Genomic DNA, 27,006 nt, shown 5'->3' on the forward strand with positions numbered 1-27,006 from the left:
TCTGAGGCATTTACGGTTTACCTACAGTTTTGCGATGTCTACCCATTTCTAGCCCTTGTCTTTTTTACTTAGGGTCTTGGGATTGAATCTATAAGAACAGACATTGTCTCTACCTTCCTTACTTGAACAACCGAAAGCACAACACCACTTCACCATCCTTGCTATTCCCGGTTGGTTTATTGCTTTATTATTGCTTGCCGCGGGATTGTCATGTCACGTGCATACTATTTATAAATTAACATTGACTGCATATTCAGTGGTGGGGTACGTTTTAATATATATATATATATATATATATATATATATATATATATATATATATATATATATATATATATATATATATATATATATATATATATATATATATATATATATATATATATATATATATATATATATATATATATATATTTTCTTGTCTCTAAAAAATTAACAATAACATTAGAAGATATTAACAAAAATAATAAATGATAAAAAAGTAAATAGGAAGTGTTGAATTGTTGGCTATCATTAATTAAGGAAAACATGGTTAATGATCCTTATTTTAATGATAGGCTGTATGCAGAAACATACGTAACACAGTACCTACAGTTGCGAACGTAAATCTTGTGTTATTTCGAAATTAAGTGCCTTGGAAAACCGTCAGTAAGAAATGGTGTTACAGTTTGTATAAAACATTTAAACTTAAATTGCAGCAGGACGAAGGACAAAGTGGCAGAGTATTGCGGGCGCTCCCTAATCCATGCAGATAATTCATAAATCCTATTACATTACACTGTCTTCAATTGTTTAAAGTCACACGATACTCACGTGGTGATTTAATTCATGCTATCAGAATTACAGAGCACTGGCATGAAATTTCAAATCCCCGGCGGTCAAAATCTACCTTCTCTTTGAAGCTCCTATCTCACCGAGTACAGCTTGAAGCAAATCATGAATCTTACAATATCCTATGACATCATTGTAAAGAAATAGAGCAGTAAGGATGAAGAGCTACAAATTTCTGTACTGCCCCATTGCAACTGCCAGAATTTTCCTTCTCTTTATAACTATCTCTTTCATCAAGCAAAGCTAACTGAAGCAAACAATGATTGAAACAGTTTCCTATCACTTTAATGTACTAAAAGAAACACATAAATGATAAAGTGACCCAAAATTTTGCATACTGGGCTAAGAAACAGAGTGGATGTGTTGCTACCACAAGTAACACTGAGTGACTGACTGACAGATGACCGAGTACTCTCATGGCGCTGTGATGCCTGCCAGATTGTGATGCCAGATTATGATACCTGCCAGATTCATCCACAAGTCCATATATCAATCATTTTATCACAAATCTCAGTATAACATTCAGGAGAGTTCGTTCTACAAAATGGGACTGCTTATATTAGTAATTATTGCAGCCTCTGCAAATTGCTGCAATAAACATTTCAGACACGATCTTTCACTTGAACTCATCACATTTCTGTTAATTTTCTCTTTGTAGGTTTAAAATAATGTTTAGGTTCAGCAATCATATCTGAATGTAACGATATGATATAAAATATGTCCTAAGTAGAATATGAAGCGATATATGACCAAAAATATTAAAGTATGTTTGTGATGCCGTACAGTAATTTCTCGCTAAGGACTCACTCGGGAAACGGCGCTGGCAGTAAAATGGAGAGTGGACAGTCGTTTGGTGTAGTCTGTGGGTGGTGACAACCCGCGTAAACAGATAGTACCTTCACTCTTTGGTGTCAATATGTGGAAGTGGACGGAGGCCCCACCGGCGCTCTCCCCGAAAATGGTCACACGCGTCTTGTCCCCGCCAAAGACGTGTATGTTCCTCTGCACCCATTCGAGCGCCATCGTCTGGTCTTTGAGACCAAGGTTCCCAGGCATTACCGAGTCTTCAGTGGATAGGAAACCTGTTATAGGGAAACAAGAGTTACAGGACAGTGTAACGGATTGAGCGGAGAGACAAGGGCATCAGAGGACACAGGTTACTTACCCAGAACACCAAGCCGGTACTGTATCGCTACCAACACCACGTCCTGATCGAGAAGGATATGAGGAAGGTATTCTTGAGCGCTGCCAGCATAAAACCCTCCTCCGTGAATCCAAACCATCACCGGCAGAAGTCTATCTTCCTTCACCTGTGTCTGGTACGGACAGGTAAGACATAGTGAATGTTAAAAATAAATAAATGAAAGACAAAATATTGTGAAATGGTTTGTTTTGAGATCTCAATAAATAAGTGACTCCTATCTCATATTTAATGGTAGAAGTGCTGACAGCAGAGTGCTCCAATGATATGTGCAACACACTTGCTATCTGATCTAGAGTACACTACCGAAACACTTCTGCTACACCAAACGAGGTACGAATTTTAAAAGCATGACCCCAAGCAGTGACTCTGTAGTGTGCAAGGATTTAGACTTTACAATAAAAAGTAATTTATAACCCCCTTCCTCTCTCTCTCTCTCTCTCTCTCTCTCTCTCTCTCTCTCTCTCTCTCTCTCTCTTGTGTGTGTGTATGCATATATATATATATATATATATATATATATATATATATATATATATATATATATATATATATATATATATATATATATATATATATATATTATAAAGAAATATTTAAAAAAGTGCTTTGCCACCAACAACTATATTGTCCACTATTTTCTGTGCCTTCAAAATTTGTATTCATGTGGTCTTTCATTGCATCCTGTCTGTCCCTGTCCTGGAATGAGTGATAAAACTACGTTTCCTATACCAGATTATAAGGAAGTAGCAGGACTTTAGCTTCTGTTGACCTTTATGATACTTGTGTTAATTCCATAAACATGACCATGATGCTACACACTCACCTATGTTGGAGTTTGATTCTTTTAAGTACATTCATCTAGTGGTTGATCAACCAAAGCTGTATAAGATGTATATTTGACTGTTTCTCTCTTTTGTAGTATGCAGTTCTCTCACCCACCTTTGGTGTAAAGACATTGAGGTAGAGGCAGTCTTCTTTACCCCTCAAGGTCTCCTTTCTCACTTGTTCATCCATAAGGTCGCCCTGAAGGCAGGGCGCCGCAGGCACTGAGGCGTCACGTGTTCCCTTCCATCTTGGTGCAGGTTTGGGATCCTGAAAGGAACAATACACTTAGTACTGAGCCAGGTTCCCCGATAGAATTTTTTTGTAAAGGCGATTTTTTTAATTATCAATGTCTCCTAGAAAAAAAAAGTGAAAATGAAAATAAATAGATAGATAAATAATTATATAAATAAAATTAAATCTTTCTATAAAGTTACCTTTTCACGGCATTTAGACATACTCGCCTGCAAGGGTCTCTTGGAAAAGCTTGCACACTGCTCACTGACTTTCCCCGGGAAGTTAACGCTTCCCTGCCACTGACATCAGTGTTGAACAGGGCAACGGTAAAGGATTTACACGTAATAAATCCTTCGGCAAGCCTACTTAGAAGACATACGGATAATAATCTTTAGTCTCAGACTCGACAATATACCTTCACTCTAAAAACCTACTCAGACCTTCCCCGACTTATTATACTGCTGGTGCAGTCCTAAATTAAAGATTTCAGCTTTTTGTCCCTAGCAACCAGAGTTACGTACGTCTTCTCTTTAGAATCAAGATAACGAAGAGTGAAGAATGTATGAACCTACCTTGAACCGCAGCTTGTCTAAGGGTGGCTGAGCGTAGGGAATACCATAAAAACAGAAAAAATTTCTGCCCTTCACCGACTCTTCCACGATGCCCGAGACCCGTCCATCTTCAGTGTCAACGAGTGGCACTTCCGCAGCAGTTACTTGAGCTACCACTACCACCAGCACCGCCACCAGCACTGTAGGCGGGCTAGGCCACATTCCTCCGTTGTTTAGGGTTGTCAAGTACGAGCGAAGAGAAAAAACTGAAAATGAAGAAAAGACACTATGAATAAATTACTCTTTCCATTGCCTTTTCTTTAATCTACTAGCAGCTAACATGATGGAATAAGGAAACAAATCAGGAATTATTCAATCGTCGCGTCTTCTTTATCAGCGTCCCACTTCTTGTTTTCAGTTTCCTCGTCTTTCCTTGCTTGTGAAGTCTGACTGTCATTAATGCAAAAAAAAAATTTACCTCATGTCTCACCCGCAGTACACATGTATGCTTTCCTACTCTGTCACTCTTCGCCAGTAAAGTGCGTCATAGTCGACTCACATTTTTTTTCTTATTTGGCATAATTCTACGTGCGTACCTTTGTTGGTGATATCAAAATTAGCAGGCACGGCAAAGCACGAGATGGTGAACAGTCATGAGTAGTACTGCTGCGCCACTGGGAGAAGAACTGGATAGGCTGCCAGATGTTATTGTAAGCAGATGAACGAACGACGTATCACTGACTGACCCAAACAAGAGACGGGGGAGAACAGGAGAGTCAGTGCTAACCAAGGTCCATCTAGATTAGTCTAAATGGACTTTGGTACTAACTGATTTTATGCTGAGATGTGCCGATGCTTCTGTCGTGTGGGGACCGAGGCTGAGTAGTGAGTGGAATCGTGGAGTTCAATTTATACGCCATCCTGAGTGGGGAAAGCTGGGTGATGTGCTGGGTTAGAGGGGAAGAACGCAATGCGATTGGAAATACGGGCCAATTTTACTGTTGCTATATATATATATATATATATATATATATATATATATATATATATATATATATATATATATATATATATATATATATACACCTTTGGGTCGCGACCCAGCGATGAAGTACCACTGGCCTAGGGTTTGCGGTACGTACACCCTCCACACCCAAGTAAGAAACTGTCGGACCCGGTGGAGCGCAGCAGTTTTCACTACCAGACGTACGACGCATTTATTAAGTCAAGCCCGATTTTTTAAACGTTGCTGTTAGCAAATACCAACACCATACCTCACGTAGAATCTCTTACTAATTTTGCAAAAGCGTTTTTTTTTTTTTTTAATACGGAGAAGGAGACACGACGTGGTGTTAGGATAACCCAACACCAACACCACTCATATCACAGGTTGGCAGCTCTAGAAGAGTGGCATGTGCCCGCGAAAGCAATCAGCTGATCAAACCTCTTACAGTTTTCCTGCCTAAACAGTCTATATTGAACAGCGCATTCACACACACACACACACACACACACACACACACACACACACATATATATATATATATATATATATATATATATATATATATATATATATATATATATATATATATATATATATATATATATATATATATATATATATATATATATATATATATATATATATATATATATATATATATATATATATATATACACACACACACACACACACACACACACACACACACACATTTATTTCAGGGTAAAAAAAAAAACCTGGCTTTTTAACCCAACCCACGGGATATCTTTTGAGGTCTTATTGTTTTGTTTTTCGGGTTTCATTGTTTTATGAGGTTTTATTCATTTTTTTTTATTTCTCGTATTTATATGTAAATCAGTTTCAATAAGCAATTAAAAAGTAACCTACAGTAAAACAAAAGATTTGAAGTGATTTTTTTTCTTTTTTTTTCACATGTAGGAGGGCACCGGCCAAGGGCAACAAAAATGAGAAAAAAGAAAAAGCCCACTGAGATGCCGGTCTCCGAAAAGAGTTAAACGCGGTCATCAAAGGATAAGAGTGTTGAAACCTACCTTTTAAAAGAGTTCAAGTCATAGGAAAAAGGAAATACAAAAGCAGGAAGGGAGTTCCAGAGTTTACCAGAGAAAGGGATGAATGATTAAGAATACTGGTTAACTGTTGCATTAGAGAGGTGGACAGAACAGGATGCGAGAAAGAAGAAAGTCTTGTGTAGCGAAGCCGCGGGAGGAGGGGAAGCATGCAGGTAACAAGATCAGAAGAGTAGTTAGCATGAAAATAGCGGTAGAAGATACTAAGAAATGCAACACTGTGGCGATGAGAGAGAGGCTGAAGGCAGTCAGTTAGAGGTGAAGAGTTGAAGAGATGAAAAGCTTTTAATTCCACCCTGTCTAAAAGAGCGGTATGAGTGGAACCTCCCCCCTCCCATACATATGAAGCATACTCCATACATGGACAGATAAAGAGTTAGCAGCTGGGAAGGTGGAAGAGAAAAACTGATGGAGAATACCTAACTTCATAGAAACTGTTTTAACAAGAAATGAGATGTGAAGTTTCCAGTTCAGATTATAAGTAAAGGACAAAATGAGGATGCTTAGTGTAGGAGAGGGGGACAGTTCTGTGTCAGTGAAGAAGAGGGGATAGTTATCTGAAAGGTTGTGTCGAACTGATAGATGCAGGAATTGAGTTTTTGAGGCATTGAACAACGCTAAGTTTGCTCTGCCCCAATCAGAAATTTTAGAGAGATCAGAAGTCAGGTGTCCTCTGGCTTCCCTGCGACAATTGCTTACTTCCTGAAGGGTTGGACGCCTATGAAAAGACGTCGAAAAGTGCAGGGTGGTATCATCAGCGTAGGAGTGGATTGGACAAGAAATTTGGTTTAGATTATTGATGAATAACACTGTGTAACACGATTTTTGTCTTTGACAGAGAAGGAGTTATTTTCCAACTCTTTTCACTGCAAAACAATAGAAAATTTTCATTATTCCTGTCAAATTTTGCTTTTGTGGCTTTTAGAATGATTTTTTGCCCCAAAGTAGCTAAATTCCACCATTTTCACAATTTTTGGACAGAAAACAAAAACAAATTCAAATGACACAAAAAATATTTTAAAACTTCTAAAACTAATTTTCAGGAATAAAGATTAACAGTTTTTCTTGATATGCGTGAATACAACAAATCATTTTTACTTATGAGCCTCCAAATGTAGTCTCTCATCATATTTTCATTGAAGGATCCCTGATATCTCTGTTCAAAGTTCATTATATCTTGGTGGAAGGGCTCCCCTTGTTCCTCTGAATATGCTCTCATATTCTTCTTTAAGTTGTCAAGGTGAGCATCTAGGATATGGGCCTTAAAGGACATTCTGCAGCACATCTCACCATAGCTTTTCACTAAAGCTTCAACCAGTTCCATATAGTTATCAGCCTTGTTGTTGCCAAGAAAACTTTGTACTATAGCAATGAAGCGCTCCCAAGACTTTTTTTTCTCCTTTTCTATGAGCTTCTGTAGAAATTCTGAGCACTCCATATGTGTGGTCCTATCAGCTTTCACCTTTGCCTCTGAAAGCTTAGGAAAAAAGTCTTGGAGATATTTAAAGGCAGCTGACTCCTTGTCAAAAGCTGTAACAAATTGCTTCATGAGACTCAGTTTGATGTGTAGTGGAGGAAACAAAACCTTTTGAGGATTCACCAATGGCTCATGTTTGATATTGTGTGTTCCTACTACAGTGTCAGTCCTTGGAGACCAGTGCTTTCTCTGGTAATGTGCTGGTAATGTCCCTACTGTCCCAAAGCCAAAGAAAACAGAGATTCTTGGTAAAACCTCCTTGCAGCCCCATCAAGAAAGCCACCATCTTGAAGTCACCAATAACTTCCCAACCATACTTGTTGTAGTCCTCCTTAAGATGCACAGCATGAGCAAGAGATAGAGATAGATACTTGTTTCCATTGTGCAGAAGTACAGCTTTCAGGCTTTTGGAGGAGCTGTCAATGAAGAGCTTTCATTCATCTGCATTGCAAGCAATTCCAATGGCATTAAACAAGCCTGACACATTATTTCAATAGCATAGCTTGTCCTTTGCAAAGAAGCTGGAAAAATATTTGTGACGTTTTATTTGGCTGGTCACATGAACACTGTCATCAAGTAAACCCCATTCCTTCAGCCATGAAATTAAAAGCTCACCATTTGACTTTGTCAAACCAAGATCTCTGATGAGGTCATTCAGGTCTCTTTGGTTTGGATAGTACGGATTTCTGTATCTGTCATGTCAGTCTTCCTCTCTGTTTAGCTCATCTTCTGACTTGCTGCTTTCTTCTGATAGTTGACTTCTTTCTGGAGGAGCTGGTGCAGGAAGATCAGCACTGTGTGGTACTGGTGCAATGGAAGATGGAATGTCTAGATAGAAAACAGCAAGTGCATTTTTTCCAGATCGGCGTTTAGAAGGATCCACCGTGCAGAAAAAAAAAAGTCGGTTGAGTGATCAGTAGATTCACGCCAAATTCTAGGAATAGCAAATTTTACAGCTCTGTTTTCCCCTCTATACCATCCTGTAAAAGAACAGCAGTATGAGTTTCTGTTAAACTTACTTAATTTTTATTCTTAATTCTTAATTTGATATTACTTTTGAAAAATCAACAGCTATTTTACCTACTAGTGTTCACTTACAATGGTCACAAGCAAAATGAGGTGCCCAGGTCTTTTTTTGGTTCCCAACTGGCACAGCATAATATGCTTTGTGAGCTTCACACATTTTTCCAGAGAACTTCTTTGCTCTTGTCCTGATGTCCATATGTGTTGTCCTGACCACATATGTAGCAGAATGCATCTGGAGAATGAGTGCAGCCTCCTGATGCCATTTCGCCTCTTGTGATGTGTCTTCTCAGACAGCCAAAGCAGAACTGATTGGTGGTCTGCAAGCCCCTACTTTTATATTGTCAAGCAGTACTCTAGAATATTTTTAGTCTTTCTAGAATGTGTTCCAGAATGTTCTCAATTTTTCTAGAATATTCTTGAACCTACTTTAGAATCTTTTGAATCATTCTAAAAAAATTCTTGTAAATTCTAGAAAATTCTTGATACTTTTACATATTTCTACTGCATTCTAGAAAGTTCCAGAATATTCTGGAAATGTTTACATTGAATAGAATGTTCTGAGATGCTTTAGAAACTTTTAAAAGTGTCTGGTTGAACATTCCGGAAGATCTGAGGAGGTTTCTGAAATGTAAGCAAACTCTTCTAAACATAAGAAATTTCTTGCTAGATCTAGTCAGTTCAAGAATGTTCTTTTTTAAAATAAAAAAATCTTTAGAATACTTTATATTCTCTCTTTCATTGTTTTAACTTATTTGGAACATTTCAAAACCAATTAGATAAGCAACTGAGATTTTGCAAAGGTCTTTACATAACAAGAAAACCAAAAGTAACACATACTAAAATGAAATAAGGCAAAAATGTAAATTCATTGTTCTAACCACAAAAGCAAAGTTTTAAGATCGAAATAACATTTTTCTATTTTGTTTAGATGGAAATAACTGGAAAATTTTGGTTTGGGCCAAGGACAAGACAAAAAGTGCAATTTTGTTACATAGTGTATCCCTAAATTGCCGTTCTTTACTCTGAACGCTCAAGTATCATACATTTTTTGCTTAAATATGTGTCCTTCTTACGAGTATGTTATTTATTTATTATTTTTTCTATTTATTTCCTTTTGGCTGTCGTCAAGATCAGGATCCATACGTCCGTCGTAAGGATCCTGGTCAGTATGTCTTCATCTTAGACCTGCTGTCAAATCCATGATGTCTTGTTTTTATTCTAAAGTTATGCCAATGACGCCTCTCTCTGTTCATCTCTGGGCACGCACACACTTTTGGTCCCTGAGGCTAAATATTTGGTCTGATTTTTCTTGCACCTGTCAATGGTCTGACCATTCTGAATTGAGCGCTTGAGCGTTGTCATTTTCAGGGATTCCCCGGCCTGCGACGCTGTGACACTTACACCAAGACACACCTCATATCCTCAGAAATCTATGAACCTGATGGTGCCCCTTCTATTCTCGGAAACCGTGCCTCCGTGCTTGCACATTGCCTAGTCAAACTCTACCAACTCTGTCTATCACCATCTACCTTTCCTTCTTACTGGAAGTTTGTCTACATTCAGCCTGTTCCTAAAAAAGGGTTACCGCTCTAATCCTTTAAGCTATTGTCCTATTGCTTTAATTTCTTGCCTCTGTAAAGTTTTTAATCTATCCTCATCAGGAAGATTCTTAAACATCTATCACTTCACGACCTTATATCTGATCACCAGTATGGGTTTCGTCGTGACCGCTCGAATGGTGAAATTTTGGCTTTCTTTACTGAGTCTTGGTTAGGAATTTCGGTGAAACTTTCGCTGTTGCCTTAGCTTGGATATATTAAAAGAATTTGATAGAGTCTGGCACAAAACTTTGATTTTTAAACTGCCCTACTTCTATGGCTCTCTTTAATTTTATTTCAACTTTCTTCTCTGACCATTATTCTATTGCTGCTGTGGTAGACGGTCACTGTTCTTCTGAGTATATTAATAGTCATGTTCCATAGGGTTCAGTCATGTCACCCACTCTTTCCCTATTTTTCATCAGTGATCTAAGACAAACTTCTTGAGAACTGAACAGAATGTGAAATTGTCGTTCGGTCTTTGGAAGAAGAAATTAACATATGACACTTGAGGATCATTCTATGATTGAACATCAATATCAATGATAAGGGTTTGCTTGTCATGTCTTCCTTTATTATAATAACGTCCTTCTCTCAAAGGGTGATTTGTTGTCTCTCCTTGAGAGAACACGATTTCACAGGTTTCTCACGTCATACACTTCCCTCCCATTCCCCCATTAAGCATACAACATTGACGCGTCTCCTCTAAGTTTTGCTACAACTGCTTTCATAACTCTGCAGTATCACAGAAATACATAAAATTAAAACTGATATTTAATACTTAACAATACTATCAAAAATAGCAAGCACTCTACTTAGATTGAATTGTTAACATCAGTAATGTTTCTGTGTTGGATTAAGCAATAAGGAAGGTGAGTTAGGTATGCAATAAAAGTTCTCTCCCCGTATAGCAAATCGAGAACGCTGTCGCCACTTCGGAAATGCGTGGGAGAGTGGTGGGGGCAGATACTCGTACTCATATTGCAATAATTAAGAGGAATAGCAAAACATTGTTTCTCTACCTAGGTATGTTGAACTCGTTAGCAAAGCATCAGAATATATCCTTCATTCATTAATATTTACAGTTTATCTGAAAAATCAAGCAAAAATCATATTCTTCATAATATACGATTACAGACATGCTTGAATCTTAAAGACCGTCCTGAACAATGGTATGCCCGTTAATCATTGGCGGTGTTACATAACGCAGAAAAGCGAAGCTGCAAAAGTTGAGATGCTTGTTACGGGCTTATTTCCAGAAAACTTGTGGTTTAAAGCTCAGTCTTTAGGGAGCGTGTGGCATCCTCTGGTGCATCTGGTCCGCCTTCCACCAGGTGAGGATGAAGGATTAGATTTTCCTGGAGTGGAAGGGAGTTGTGGAACCTGCGCGTCTGCGGAAGGGGGTGAACATTCATGAACCACATTTTATAAACGCAGGTTGCTTTGATTACAAATTCAATAAACAAAGGAACCCCCCCAATAAAAGTCCGCAAAACAATTTCTCTAAGAATAAAAACAAATACGTAAAAGTATTAGGTGGAAGAAATATTACATTTACAAAAAGCAAAGTAATGAGTTACAATCATACAGTGCCACCATAAGTAATCCTGTTATTCGGCTATCTAAATCACAGACAGAATATATATATATATATATATATATATATATATATATATATATATATATATATATATATATATATATATATATATATATATATATATATATATATATATATATATATATATATATATATATATATATATATATATATATATATATATATATATATATATATATATATATATATATATATATATATAAACGCAACAGCTGTCCTCACCTCCTTGCGATTGTCGGGCTGCATAGAGGGCGTGAGTGTGAGGGAGAGGTACTGCAGGTTGTCTGCTGTGCTGGGCTCCCACGTGAAGCCCAGGGAGGCGTCAGGGGTTGGGTTCCTGACATAAGAAAAAAAATAGTTATTGGTGCTAGTAAAATTTGTGTTAGTGAGGTGATGGAAATATTGGGAAAAGTGATGCAGGCCAAATATTTTCCGAAAAATATACGATACAATGATAAACATTAAATTTATCATCCTGTCTTTCAAAGTTATTTTTCTTCTTCACAAAGACTAATAAATTCAGGAGCTCCGTCATCGCTTTTACCCGGTGGCAGCAAAGTTGGTCCAGAGAGTCGTGATGATGTCTCTGAGGGCAAGGTCGTCAGGCCGCTGCAGGTCCTTAGGACGGTCTTGGGGTGCGGTTGGCGGCGTCAGGAGAGGGCCGCCACGGAACAGGTAGTACAGGTCGTCAACGTGACTCACCCCTGTCAGGGCAGACACAGCGTGTTGAGCTGCCAGGAGCGAATCACAATGACCCGAACATAACTATGCTCTAAGATTCAAACACGAATTCACACTCTGGAGGTTTGTTAATTGTGAAAAGGATGATGATGATAGTATTACTGCCAGATTATTATTATTATTATTATTATTATTATTATTATTATTATTATTATTATTATTATTATCATTATCATTGTTACTACTACTACTACTACTACTACTACTACTAAGAAAATATAAGGTTGTTGTCAGACAATAGTAATATTACCACCAGCAACACCATTACCAATAAATAAATAAATAAATAAATAAATAAAATAAAAAATAACGTATGGATGGTGGTGGCAGTGTGCCGGCAGCCCTTGTACGCTTTCCTTCTCAGTGGCTTGGAGGATGGCCACGATGGAAAAGGTAAAATATTTCTAACTGATGCTGTGCTAAGGCTCGCTCCGCCGACAGGATCCTGGAGGCACATGCAGACTGGGGCGAGGTTGATGTCATGATGTCAGCTTGTGGGTGATAATCGGTCAATCAATGACAGCAGAACATTTGCCGGCTCGGGGCTCGATTCTGAAGTAGAGATTCTCCACAAGTGTTCGCTAGACCAGCCATCCATCATGTCCTCTAGAGATACCTACACTTCTTGTCGCAGGAAGGGCACAGCAGCTGACTCAGGGAGAGCTGTGCGTAGTGCTGCAGCTCGTAGCGGAAGGTGCGGCCGGTGGGGTGCACTGCCTGGGCGTGGCGGGCAGTGGTGAGGTCATGGCACACGGCAAAGTGATTGTCAGTAAACATCTGTGTAGAATTATGCGTATTAGATTTTTTTGTGTGTGTGTGTGTGTGACTCAGCAAATATAATGAAAAATTAGAGGCTTTTCTGTAAAAAACCTTGAGTAAATATGTTCAGGAAAGTTATACTCGTGGTATTACTAATAATATCACCATCACTGCTATGATTATTATTATTACTATATTATTATTATTATTATTATTATTATTATTATTATTATTATTATTATTATTATTTATTTATTTATTTATTTTTATTTCCAGCCTCCATATAAATAAATCTCTTCTTGGGATCCTCCTCTCTGATATCACCATTTTCTATGAACGAGTGTTCTCTTTCAGATACAACACTAAAGCCTGATCGCACTGAAACCTCCGCGTCACGCAGCGGGGGATCTTTCCTTCTGCCACCACTATAGCGATCTGAACTCGTGTACGGAAACGATCATAATTCTATCTTCACAATTAAGCTCATGTGAAAGCGGTGGAGCTAAGAACTGAATCTTCACAATTGCTCAAGTGGTCACTGCTCGACCCTGACTGTTCGCCATCTACGCATTTCATTTGGTATAATTAGAGTCTGAAATAAATACATTACCGTGTGAAAATACCTAATTCGTCGATTTCTTTTTAATTGTCAATCTTACTTAATCATCTACCAGACTTCGGCTTATGCGTACCCACCCTCATGAAGTTTTCAGCGTGCGCCTCAGTGACGTGGGTGGTGCCCAAATAGTGGTGGTACAGCTGACGCGCCACGCCCACTGGGTCCTCGCTCCTGCCCACAAGCTCAAGGGACGCAGGTCCGGCCACACTGAAGTTGCGCTGTAGTTCTTCCAGCAAATGCTTCTCGGCTAACGCAGCTGAAAAAAAAGAAGAAAAGAAGAAATAAATAAATAAAATAAAATAAATAAATAAATAAATAAATAAAAATGGAAGGTAATAATTTCCTTAAACATAGAAGTTAGTCAAATCTGATTGTTAACCACGTAAGGAATGCGATAGTTACGCAAAGCACCAAGAGCTCCCTCGTCTCTGGTGATGCCCGATATGATGTCCACCTTTGCGTGGCGCCCTTCACGCATTAGTTGGGCAGGGTGGTCAGGCAGGTAGTGACCGTCCACCCAAGGAGTAAAGATAAATGGTAATCTGAACCATTTCTGCAGAAAGAAAAAAAAATCTTATTAATTTGTATATCGGTGCTGAATGACATAGTCTTGACACCCAGCAGAGAATGCCACTCACTGTGAAATCTTCGGTAAGAGGAAAGAGGGCCTTTGCATCCAATCCCTGCAGGCAGAGAAGGAGAGCCTCGCTACCCTGGTCTGTAGGACAGCCAAGAGTACTGCCCACTTGAAGCGCTGCTTTCCGAGGACTATTGTTGAGGGCCCAGGGACACAGTGCCGTGCCGGACTGTAGAATACTACGGGAAAAAAGACCTGTGCAAGCATTACAGAATGTCTGAACAAGTTATTCCTCTAATAAAGTACAAACACAAAAGATATACAACACGGAAAAATAGATAAATGAAAAAAAGAAAGTTTAATTCGACCCCTCCAACATCCTTTTTAGTGAAACTTATTATGTGCAAATATAGAACAATTCATGCCTTTCGCTCTTGTTGTCAGCATCTGGAAATGAACGGAGGCCCCGCCGGCACTCTCCCCAAAAATGGTGACCCGCGTATTGTCTCCGCCAAAGAGTTGGATATTCCTCTTCACCCACTGAAGCGCCATGGTCTGGTCCTTGAGGCCAAGGTTCCCAGGCATTACCGAGTCCTCGGTAGAAAGGAAACCTGCCCAAAATAAAGAGAGAAACACAGTAAGAGGAATTGTGTGCAAGGTGCATAACGCTTACATAAGAATATAAGAAAATAAGGGAAGCTGTAAGAAACCATTAAGCCTACACGTAGCAACCAATAAGCCTACACGTGGCAGTCTCAGTACGAAACACACCTATCTGTTTCCATCCATCATCCTCACCCATATTTTTTTTCTACATTTCCTTTAAAACCCTCCAATGACTCAGCACTAACAACATGATTACTGGGTCTATTTAATTCACCTACTAGTTTATTTAAGAACCATTTTCTTCTTATTTCTTTTTATAAACAAAGCTTGGACCCACGATTTCTTGTTCTGTTCCAATTGTTAATACTAAGAATTTTTCTGTCACCCATCACTATTCACTGCTTCTGAAAAGACAAAACTTATATATATATATATATATATATATATATATATATATATATATATATATATATATATATATATATATATATATATATATATATATATATATATATATATATATATATATACGAGTATACTCGTATATATATATATACACGTGAAAAAAAAGGACAACTTATTGCCAGTTGCCATAAGATGTCAGATCAAAATGGTCAAAAACAGATAAGTGTCTTGAAATCTAATTTTTAAAAGAGTTCAAGTCATGAGGAGGAGGAAATACAGATGCAGTCAGGTAGTTCCAGAGTTTACCAGAGAGAGGGATGAATGATTGAGAATATTGGTTAGCTCTTGCAATACAGAAATGGACAAAATAAGAATGAGGAAAAGGAGAAAGTCTTGTGCAGCGAGGCCGCGAGAGGAGAGGAGGCATGCAGTTAGCAAGATCAGAAGAGCAGTTGGCCTGAAAATAACGGTAGAAAACAGAAAGGGATGCAACATTACGGCGGTAAGAAGAGGCTGAAGACAGTCAGTTAGAGGAGAGGAATTGATAAGTCGAAAAGTTTTTCATTCCACCCTGTCTAAAATAGCGGTATGAGTGGAACCCTCCCACACATGTGAAGTATATTCCATATATGGGCGGATAAGAGCCCTGTACAGAGTTAGCAGTTACGGAGGGGTGAGAAAAACAGCTGGAGACTACTCAGAACACAGGAGTGGCGACCTTACCTTTGTTAATCGTTGCAAGAGACCAGAAGAACCCTGTAAACGCGTATTTGGATTTCCCACTAAACTATGCAGAAGGTACCTTAGGGAAGCTGACCCGAGTTAGTGGCAGGTATGGGAGGGGCTGAATCTGATGAGAGAGAGAGAGAGAGAGAGAGAGAGAGAGAGAGAGAGAGAGAGAGAGAGAGAGAGAGAGAGAGAGAGAGAGAGAGAGAGAGAGAGAGAGAGAGAGAGGTGTGCATTGCCTACTGTATGAGGGACGTCATGAGGCAGCCACAGATCACCTACCCAAGACACCCAGCCGGTACTGCACCACCACCAGCACAACGTCGTGATCGAGGAGAACATGAGGAAGGTATTCTTCGGCACTACCGCGAAGAAATGCGCCTCCATGAAGCCAGACCATAACCGGTAAGTTCGCGTTTTCTTTCACCTGTGATGAGACATTGATTTATGATGTAAGAAGCGACACACTACCGATGAACCTGTTTTCGGGCACAGAAAGTATAAATAAACATTAGCATGTTTGTGGGTATATAATGATTTGTGTAAGTATATGCATCTACTTTTTCAACGTGTCAGAGAAATCTGTCTAACAGGGAAAAAGTCGGGGTAAAAAACACACTTTCACAATGCAGTTTCCAAAAAGAAAGATGAGGAGAAGAACCAAGAGAGTGAGCCGATTTACTTCTGAGGTGTATTAATATTCATATTTCGAAGTAGTACAAGAAAAAAAAAAAAACAGAAACATGAAGAGAGTAGCAGTTCACCAATGAAAGAGATGAAAGAGAGAAGATACTGCTTAACTCCTACAATAGTAAGGTGAACAAAATAGAGGTAGGATTAAGTACTATAGCGAGGTCAGGGGAAGGAGAAGGCATACTGTTAGTAAGTTCAAAGGAGCAGTAACCATGCACGTAATGATGGAAGATGGTAAGTGATGTAACACTGTGACGGTGTGTCAGATTGAAGACCATCTGTTAGAGGAAAGGCGCCAGTGAGACGAAGAGGTTTTGACTATAGTCTGTTTAAAAGTTTAGAAGACTGAGTGAGCTGAACCCACCCCATATGTGGAAGCAATAAATACTCCATACACAGACAGAGGAGGAGGCAGTAGACACCTGCCGAAACAATAATTACTCCCAGTGAGGTCTAAAGCACGGTTCAGGGGGTGCTGTGAACTTATCATTAAACCCAGCTGTGACACTGAACGTTTCCCTCTGTGTCTCACAACACAAGGGTGCAGTCACAGCCTGCCCTCTAAAGACAACTCTCTTCCTCCACACGAATCTACAAGCACCTAATAGCACACACACCCTTCACTCAAAAATTTTAAAATCATCATGGCGACTCCTACACCAGCCTCGGAGTCCCCATCTTGGGAGGGGACCATAAATGTCCCCAGATCGGACTGCCTTTCTGTCGACGACCGTAAGTGTCTTGACACCCCACTCAACTTTTTCTTCATTAACTTCTGCAACATTCGCGGTCTAAGATCTAATTTTCAATCTGTAGAACACCACCTCTCCTCTTCTAAACCTCATCTTCTTTTCCTCACTGAAACTCAGGTGTCTGAGGCAACTGACAGTAGCGTCTTTTCTGTTCCCTCCTACTTTCTCTATCCTCATTTTCGATCCAAAGCTGGATGCTGCGTTAATGTGCGCAATGACTTAACCTGCTCTCTTGCCCACGCTCTTGAATCTTCCGAGTTTTGTCAAAACCTTTCAAGATCTACCTCCCCTTGTGATTTCTGGCATCTAGCCAAAAATATCTTCAATAACTTTGCTTCTTCTTTCCCTCCTCTATTTCAACCAGATGGCTCCACTGCTATCACATCTATTTCTAAAGGTGAACTCTTCGCTCAAACCTTTGCTAAAAACACTACCTTGGACAATTCTGGGCTTGTTCCTCCCTCTCCTCCACCCTCTGACTACTTCATGCCACGTATTAAAATTCTTCGCAATGATGTTTTCCATGCCCTCGCTGGCCTAAACCCTCGGAAGGCTTATGGACCTGATGGGGTCCCTCCTATTGTTCTCCGAAACTGTGCCTCCGTGCTTGCACCTTGCCTAGTCAAACTCTTTCAGCTCTGTCTGTCAACATCTACCTTTCTTTCTTGCTGGAAGTTTGCCTACATTCAACCTGTTCCTAAAAAGGGTGACCGTTCTAATCCCTCAGACTACCGTCCTATTGCTTTAATTTCCTGCCTATCTAAAGTTTTTGAATCTATCCTCAACAGGAAGATTCTTAAACATCTATTACTTCACAACCTTCTATCTGATCGCCAGTATGGGTTCCGTCAAGGCCGCTCTACTGGTGATCTTCTGGCTTTCCTTACTGAGTCTTGGTCATCCTCTTTTAGAGATTTTGGTGAAACTTTTGCTGTTGCCTTGGACATATCAAAAGCTTTTGATAGAGTCTGGCACAAAGCTTTGATTTCCAAACTACCCTCCTACGGTTTCTATCCTTCTCTCTGTAACTTCATCTCAAGTTTCCTTTCTGACCGTTCTATTGCTGCTGTGGTAGACGGTCACTGTTCTCCTAAATCTATTAACAGTGGTGTTCCTCAGGGTGTTCTGTCCTGTCACCCACTCTCTTATTATTCATTAATGATCTTCTAAACCAAACTTCTTGTCCTATCCACTCCTACGCTGATGATACCACCCTGCACTTTTCCACGTCTTTTCATAGACGTCCAACCCTTCAGGAGGTAAACATATCACGCAGGGAAGCCACAGAACGCTTGACTTCTGATCTTTCTAAAATTTCTGATTGGGGCAGAGCAAACTTGGTATTGTTCAATGCCTCAAAAACTCAATTCCTCCATCTATCAACTCGACACAACCTTCCAGACAACTATCCCCTCTTCTTCAATGACACTCAACTGTCCCCCTCTTCTACACTGAACATCCTCGGTCTGTCCTTTACTTATAATCTGAACTGGAAACTTCACATCTCATCTCTAGCTAAAACAGCTTCCATGAAGTTAGGTGTTCTAAGACGTCTCCGCCAGTTTTTCTCACCCCCTCAGCTGCTAACTTTGTACAAGGGCCTTATCCGTCCATGTATGGAGTATGCTTCACATACTCGTATCTGGGGGGTTCCACTCATACTGCTCTTCTAGACAGGGTGGAATCAAAAGCTTTTCGTCTCATCAACTCCTCTCCTCTAACTGACTGTCTTCAGCCTCTTTCTCACCGCCGCAATGTTGCATATCTAGCTGTCTTCTACCGCTATTTTCATGCTAACTGCTCTTCTGATCGTGCTAACTGCATGCCTTTTCTCCTTCCCCGGCCTCGCTGCACAAGACTTTCTTCTTTCTCTCACCCCTATTCTGTCCACCTCTCTAATGCAAAAGTTAACCAGTATTCTCAATCATTCATCCCTTTCTCTGGTAAACTCTGGAACTCCCTGCCTGCTTCTGTATTTCCACCTTCCTATGACTTGAATTCCTTCAAGAGGGAGGTTTCAAGACAGTTATTCATCAATTTTTGACCACTGCTTTGACCCTTTTATGGGACTGGCATTTCAGTGGGCATATTTTTTTTATTGGATTTTTGTTGCCCTTGGCCAGTGTCCTTCCTACATAAAAAAAAAAAAAGCCTCAAAATGGAGATAGCATCTGAAAAGAAGAGGATTGCCGGAGATGACATAGATCACTCAACTTTATTGAAGTTGTATTAAGAATAGTTGGAAATATCTAGTTGTTTACTTATATATCTACTTACTAGTGAAGGATAGCTTAAGAAAATTTTGTGTAGAGAATGAGAATAGTTGGATGTCATTGATATAGAGGGGATAGATATCTGAAAGTTTGAGTTGAGTGAGCAGATGAAGAAATTGAGTTTCTGAGGCACTGAACAACATATGGCATGCATTTACGAGCATGCATTACACACACACACAGACACACACACACACACACACACACAAACACACACACACACACACTTTTCATTGAAGGAAGAATTGGTCGTTGTGAGAAAGATTTGCACACTCTAATGAGTTCTAACCACACTGACATGACTGACTAAAATTAATCAGACAAAAAAGTGTTCCCATCTAGGAGGCCTTAGTTTTTGTGGTTCATCCGCCTCTGTCCCCAAACCCATCCATTACTATAATGGACCTGAGTACTCATCCAAGAGCGACGGCACAACTGGCCAGAGCTGCCTCACAGCAATCGGTGCCATTGCTTGTGAATTTTATACAATTTTTATTTAGTATTTTATTGTTTTTAGCCTGAGGATGCCTGCAGAAAGAGGCGAAACGTAGGAAACGACAAAAGAATAAAGTTGAAGGAAACTTCGGCGCTTCACTGCAAAACAAGATATCAAGACCTTTACAGCATTATACATTATATATATATATATATATATATATATATATATATATATATATATATATATATATATATATATATATATATATATATATATATATATATATATATATATATATATACATATATATATATATATATATATATATATATATATATATATATATATATATATATATATATATATATATATATATATATATATATATATATATATATATATATATATATATATATATATATGATTTCATTTTATACACTGGCTTTGGAATCGGTGCTGTTCTTATGCAGAAGGATTCACTCGGCAAACATCGCGTATTAGCTTACGCTGGCAGGATTCTCAACAAGGCAGAGCAAAATTATGACGTCACAAAGCGTGAAAGTCTCGCCGTGATCTGGGCGTTACGTCATTTCTGTGAACTCATCTTAGGCTATTAGATTCATGTCCACACCGATCATTATACTGTCACAGAGACCTTCAAAGGCAACAACTTCACAGGTCAAATTCCTCACTGGCATCTCACGATTCAAGAATTTAATCCTACAATTTCATACATTTCTGGTAAGGCAAACTCAGTGGCAGATGCACTAGCACGCAATGATGCTACTATCTCCGTCATGACAGAAAATCCTGCCATGCCAACCATGGATAAAATAAGGAAACATCAACGTTTAGACGCCTTGTTCTAGTGTTTCTTATTACCTCGAATCTGGTGATGAGACAAATCTTCCTAAGTTGTAAGTAAATGTTGATACGTTTTTCATACAAGACGATCTCTTATATAAGTCGAGTGATGTCTCTACTGACAATTTTAGTGAGCGTTTATCTCAGCTCGTAGTACCTCAGTCGCTAGTGAATATCATACTTCACCACGTTCATGACTCACCCCACGCAGGACATCCAGGTCGGTACAGATGCCTCGCGCAGGCAAAACGATCATATATCTGGCCGACTATGAGGAAAGACATCTTTCAACACTGCGCTCTTTCTTCAGTGTGCTTCACACCGTCCACCACTCGCTCACGACACATATTAGATCCATTGTTCTTTGGGCCACACCGTGTGATCGAATCTCTCCATGGCCACAAAGTAAAAATTCTAGATCTCAAAACCTATCACACACCTAAGCACACATCATAACATCAGTTAACTACCCACGATCTCCAAGCTACCAGAATCACCGCCTCACTCCGGTCCTCCACGCTACCAACACTCCAAGCATCCTCATCGACTGGCAAGTACCAAGCATCATCAATCATCAGCTCCAGAACAACAGAGGTGACTAATCAAATCTGATACACAAGTGGCACATCAATTCAGAAATACTGGGTGGCATTTTTCATTGATACACTGGTGACACTTCTCTCTCCTAGAATAGTGGGACCAAAACGCATCCCGGAAAAAAAAAAAAAAAAAAAAAAAAAAAAAACAAATATATATATATATATATATATATATATATATATATATATATATATATATATATATATATATATATATATATATATATATATATATATATATATATATATATATATATATATATATTGAACACGGGTTTATGCGGATATTGCCAGAGGCGGAAGTACAAGTTATTCTAAGTCGAAAATGTTCTATGTACATATCCATTTTAATGTGTTGTTTAACCGTGGTGTGAAATTCAAGTGTGGCCTGGCAACAGATACAACAGCCGGGCCGGGCGGGTAACCATGGCGGAGAAACACCATGCATACACACTCCACGTTACTTTGAGTTATGCAGTACAATCTGAGCGAATTCATGGTCACTGCCTTGGTGGGAACTGCGTGTGAGTGACTAGCAATCTGCTAATTTGCTGCTAGCCTTGGTCCTTCCCATTCCCACTTGGCTCACCTTGGGTGTAAAGACGTTGAGGTAGAGGCAGTCTTCCTTACCCAACACTTCATTCTTTCCGATTATCTTTGCCGCAAATGAAAACTGGATGCATGGTGCTGCAGGGATGGAGGCTTCACCTATGTCCGCCCAGTTTTGGAAGGGCTCAGGGTCCTGGAAGGAAGGACACAGTGCCATCCAATATTTTACCACCCTCTTTATACCGTTGTGTTGCTCTGATGAAGTCAAGTATCTGTATTATTTAATCAATTTTCACCATCTTTCAACCTACCTTGAATCGCAGCTTTCCCAAGGGTGGCTGAGCATAAGGAATACCGTAGAATGAGAAAAAGTCTCGGCCCTTCAACGACTCTTCCACAATGCCTGAGACGCGCCCGTCTTTAGTCTCAATGAATGGTACATCTGCAGCAATCGCCACCACCATCACAGCCATCGCCACTACAGCCGCGCTACGCGCCATCCTTCTTTAACCTTCAGGTGTAAGACATGAATAAGAGAAAAAAAATGAAGCAAAAATGGTAAACTTTTGGTTTCCATAAGCCAATGCAAGTAAGCGTCTGTTATGAGAACAAAGTTTACACGAATGGAAAAAAAAAGGTTGAGTGAATGGAGAGCGAATGGTATGGTATGAAATGAAAAGTACGACAGAAACGGTATACTTGGTTTAGATTAACTGAAGTTTGTGAATAAGTCGCAGAAACAAAATGAAAAGATCTAAGATAAAGTTGTGAGACGCAGAAAACATCTTCAAGACAGAAAGAGGATCAATCATTGACAAAATAGATAAGTGAGACAAGCTGTCGAGTAATTTAGATAATCCAAAAGGTCATGTGGGAGAGAAAAGTAAGTACCTCTTTAAAAAAAAAAGTCTTATCTATCCATTAAATGCAAAGATGAAATAGAAAACACCAATCCAAAATTTTGTTGAATTTCAGACCTCCAACGCCTACTAAGAGTATTCAGTTCAGACCTCAGCGTTCATCCAAGAGAAGAATTCAGACTGCGGAAAAAAGAACCTTAAAATCTTCATTTTTTTTTTCTCGCAACACTAAATGTTCTCTTTAACTTCTTCAAACACAACACATAATTGCGCTGCTAAAACATCACCGCAAAAAATTGCTTGTATGTTCATACTCACATTGCTGGCCACAGTGTTGATCAACCAAGACTTATGCTGCACTAACATTCAGTTCTTATTGGCTGAAATGTCTCAGTGTCAAGTTTATACGTAGACGTGATAATCTTACACAAGGCACAAAGTAGAGAGAGATTTTTTTCCCTACAGTGAGCTCATATTACCATGGTAGTAGTTACATCACGAAGCAATGACATCCTTTTACACATCAAATTAAACAAGCTTTTTGTCTAACCTAAAGCAAATTCTTTGTGTGAATATATTAAATATTACAAGCAATCAGGCTAGAAACAACCATGCGACAAATGATTAATTGTGTCCATGGTCCTAAGTTCATGAAGTTCCATAAAATATATTCCCTTCATCCTTCCTAGACATGAAGCGACGCAGAAACAAACGATGAGAACTCCTTGTCCTTCGACGCACTTGAGGAAAACGAATTCCTGAGATAACTAATCAGTCCTCACTTGTTCCTAAGGTAAATGATTAAAAATAGCGTATATTTAAGAGAGAGAGAGAGAGAGAGAGAGAGAGAGAGAGAGAGAGAGAGAGAGAGAGAGAGAGAGAGAGAGAGAGAGAGAGAGAGAGAGTGTCCCAAACTGTTGGATTCTTCACACACCTAAAGTCACTCCATACAATGGTGGTAGCAATGTTCAGAAATTTAAATACTCCCCTCAAGTGCTGAATCGCTACAGGTCATAACCATGTCGCCAGACGTGAATTTAAACCACGACCAATTCGCGGCAGAAGTACAATCCTGAAAGTGTGCGCTAGTCATACTGTTATTCTTGACTTCTTAGGAAGTGGTGGTGATAAGACGGCGCCAGTGGTAGAGGAAGAGCTTAGTACTTATCTGTCTATCTTTCTGTCTATCGTTCTGTCTGTCTGTATATCTATCTATGTATCGGTCTGGCCGTATATCTATCTATTTGTCTGTCTGCTCATATATCCATGTATCTGTCTGTCTGTGTATATATGTATTGTCTATCTGTCTGTCCATTTATTTATTTGATTTATGTAAGGGCAACTAGACAGCAAAAAAGGTATATAGATATATAAGTAAATTTATTAATTAATAATATAGGACAAATATCACTTTAATACTACAGTTTACTGTAAAAATGCTTTAACTGGCCTAGGACTAAACTATTCATAAGTTGTCGTTAGTTCTTTTACAATTACCTTCATCCAAACACTCTTCCGAGGGACATAATCCCATATGCAAATTCCCTCAGGTGCGGGACTTGCGTACTATAACTCAATTTTGAACCCACTCAGCTTTTTTTTGCATAAAAATCCACTAATGCAACAATAAAACACACCATTAATACCATACAATACAGAAAGGCAGTATATATAACGTTAGTGCAGTACTTCCGTATTTCGCAGCAGGTTCAGCAAATTTAAATTAAGCCCAGGACGCTTAGAAGCTACAGTTGAAAGAAGAATAAGACATACCCACAACACAATCACAAGTCACAAGAGGAGTGGATCCGCACGGTACAGAGATGCATGCAAGACTGAAGCAACAGTGTGTGTGAGGCGAGCGTTGGGTACAAGAAAAAAATGCTCAGTTGTGGTCAAGGTCTCTATAAAGGAGGATGCGAGACTCAAATGGGAGGGCTGGAGGTATCGAGTATTGAGTTTAACTAGCAACAGATGGCGAGCTGGTCGCACACACATGACCGGGACTTTAGCGGGAGAAGAGCGATGATAACTGATGATTACCAAGGATTCTTATACGTTCCTTGATGAGTCCTCAGCAGGGGACTCACCAAGACTCCGTGTATTGCCCACTCCGTGTATTGCCCACTGACACCACAAGATACAGTCGGCTCCAGACTTGATGAAGCAAGTTTCCTACCTATATTTCTATCAAAAGCGACATATCCTTTTCTTTTTTTTTTTTTTTCTACATGGCTCCTGTCACTGCCTAGACCTAATTTGACGGCAGTTTTAGGCCTGCCTTCTTCCTCTCCCACTCCACATCCCCCTTGCACTCCCTCTCCCCCATACTCATGCTTCTAATATCTCCATCATTACCTTCTCTCTCTCTCTCTCTCTCTCTCTCTCTCTCTCTCTCTCTCTCTCTCTCTCTCTCTCTCAGGCAATCATTTTTTTTCTTCATAAAAAAAAAAGTAAAATTCCCAATACCAAAGTGAGTAATACGTAATCTAAGTTGTCGCTGAAACTCAAGATACAAGAGACACGACACCGTCTTGTAGTCTTTATCTTCTTCCCCTTTTCCAGAAACTAATCCGTTGATCTAAGAGAATGATGATTTCTCACCACCCTTATCCTGCATTACGCGTGATGTGTGTAATAAAAATTACAGTTTATCTATTTATTTGGCAGTTCTATCGACTGAAAATCCACGTTACATATTAACTTACATATTATCACACAATACATATCAACTACACATTAACCTTAAGTAACTTAAACTACGACACTGACTACCACATGGCGCCGATCAACCTGGAGGACCAGGCCCGGCATGATCAAGGTCAGCCAATGTATTTTTTCAGGAATTTCTTTGTCCACCCCTAAGCAGCGGATCACAGTTCCTAATAAACACCAAATGTGTGTGCGTGTGTGTGTGTTCAGGAGAGGAGAGAGAGGAGAGAGAGAGAGAGAGAGGAGAGAGTGAGAGAGAGAGAGAGAGAGAGAGGAGAGAGAGAGAGAGAGAGAGAGAGAGAGAGAGAGAGAGAGAGAGAGAGAGAGAGAGAGAGAGAGAGAGAGAGAGAGAGAGAGAGAGAGAGAGAGTTGACGAGGAGGGGAAATATAGAGGAAATGGGGAGGGAAATACGAAGGTCGAGAAAGGAGGTGTGGCGTAATTGACATGTCAGGAAGTTCAGGTTTTTGAGACATTGAACATAACTGAGTTTGCTCAGTATATATGCTTTTATATATATATATATATATATATATATATATATATATATATATATATATATATATATATATATATATATATATATATATATATATATATATATATATATATATATATATATATATATATAGTATACCCAAGCGCCACCCTTCCGGAAATCGAGATAATGGTATCACAGAGTTCCACGAGGTCTGTTCTATATAGTTGTTGTGAGACATCGCTCAGAAAATAAAGTTGTAAGTCCATAATAATAATTTAGATTTTGGACCTTTTTGGCCAAAGATCTAATTTAGCCAATGTATTGGTGCAGTAGTATACTCATCCACCAGTTCCTGAGAGGACAGAGTGCATGACTGTACTCTTGCTCTCGTCCCCAGCCTGTGTGAAACGAACCCGCCTCAATTCTCTGCTTTCTTTTGTATCACACACACGTACCTTTTACTCGCTCTGTATCATGTGAAACTTTATTATTCTTATCATTATTTGTTGGGATTTGCATTTTCTCTGGCAAGGGACATTATTAAATGACAAATATTGGAATTTTTTCAGGTATTTTCTTAACTATTTTATTTAGATTTAATTTCTAAATCACATTTTCTGTTGTTATATTATCTGTGCCAAAGGACTCGTGTTAAAATGTACAAACCATGAGCTTTAAAAGGGTATAAGAATTATTATCCCAGCTGTAATAGTTTTGGAGGAAATCTTTTTTATACTTTGAAAACTTTAGAGCCGTTTCCTGAGAATTTTTAAGAAATGGCGCTTGGGTATACTACTGCAGACGACGCCTCACACACACACACACACACACACATATATATATATATATATATATATATATATATATATATATATATATATATATATATATA

The 27,006-nt window shown here is 39.0% G+C and overlaps 1 protein-coding gene across 1 annotated transcript in view; it reads right to left on the minus strand.

Moving 5' to 3' along the window:
- LOC135100978 (uncharacterized) overlaps positions 1 to 24,846 on the minus strand; it is a 57,966-nt gene extending 33,120 nt beyond the window's left edge. Inside the window, exons 1-22 of the mRNA XM_064004595.1 lie at positions 24,697 to 24,846; positions 22,375 to 22,574; positions 22,104 to 22,256; positions 16,177 to 16,321; positions 14,583 to 14,768; positions 14,219 to 14,412; positions 13,983 to 14,133; positions 13,658 to 13,836; positions 12,823 to 12,979; positions 12,006 to 12,165; positions 11,684 to 11,798; positions 11,113 to 11,231; positions 9,514 to 9,638; positions 8,315 to 8,448; positions 7,832 to 7,857; positions 7,433 to 7,632; positions 6,838 to 7,269; positions 4,475 to 4,639; positions 3,667 to 3,911; positions 2,975 to 3,127; positions 1,997 to 2,147; positions 1,728 to 1,913 (exon numbers count right to left, since the gene is read on the minus strand). Of these exons, the coding sequence (XP_063860665.1) occupies positions 1,728 to 1,913; positions 1,997 to 2,147; positions 2,975 to 3,127; positions 3,667 to 3,911; positions 4,475 to 4,639; positions 6,838 to 7,269; positions 7,433 to 7,632; positions 7,832 to 7,857; positions 8,315 to 8,448; positions 9,514 to 9,638; positions 11,113 to 11,231; positions 11,684 to 11,798; positions 12,006 to 12,165; positions 12,823 to 12,979; positions 13,658 to 13,836; positions 13,983 to 14,133; positions 14,219 to 14,412; positions 14,583 to 14,768; positions 16,177 to 16,321; positions 22,104 to 22,256; positions 22,375 to 22,563 (3,565 nt within the window). The 5' untranslated portion in view covers positions 22,564 to 22,574; positions 24,697 to 24,846. The remainder of the gene's footprint in view (positions 1 to 1,727; positions 1,914 to 1,996; positions 2,148 to 2,974; positions 3,128 to 3,666; positions 3,912 to 4,474; positions 4,640 to 6,837; positions 7,270 to 7,432; positions 7,633 to 7,831; positions 7,858 to 8,314; positions 8,449 to 9,513; positions 9,639 to 11,112; positions 11,232 to 11,683; positions 11,799 to 12,005; positions 12,166 to 12,822; positions 12,980 to 13,657; positions 13,837 to 13,982; positions 14,134 to 14,218; positions 14,413 to 14,582; positions 14,769 to 16,176; positions 16,322 to 22,103; positions 22,257 to 22,374; positions 22,575 to 24,696) is intronic.
- Positions 24,847 to 27,006: the final 2,160 nt, after the last annotated feature.

This window comes from Scylla paramamosain, chromosome 5 (assembly GCF_035594125.1).
Source record: "Scylla paramamosain isolate STU-SP2022 chromosome 5, ASM3559412v1, whole genome shotgun sequence".
Taxonomy (NCBI): Eukaryota; Metazoa; Arthropoda; class Malacostraca; order Decapoda; family Portunidae; genus Scylla; species Scylla paramamosain.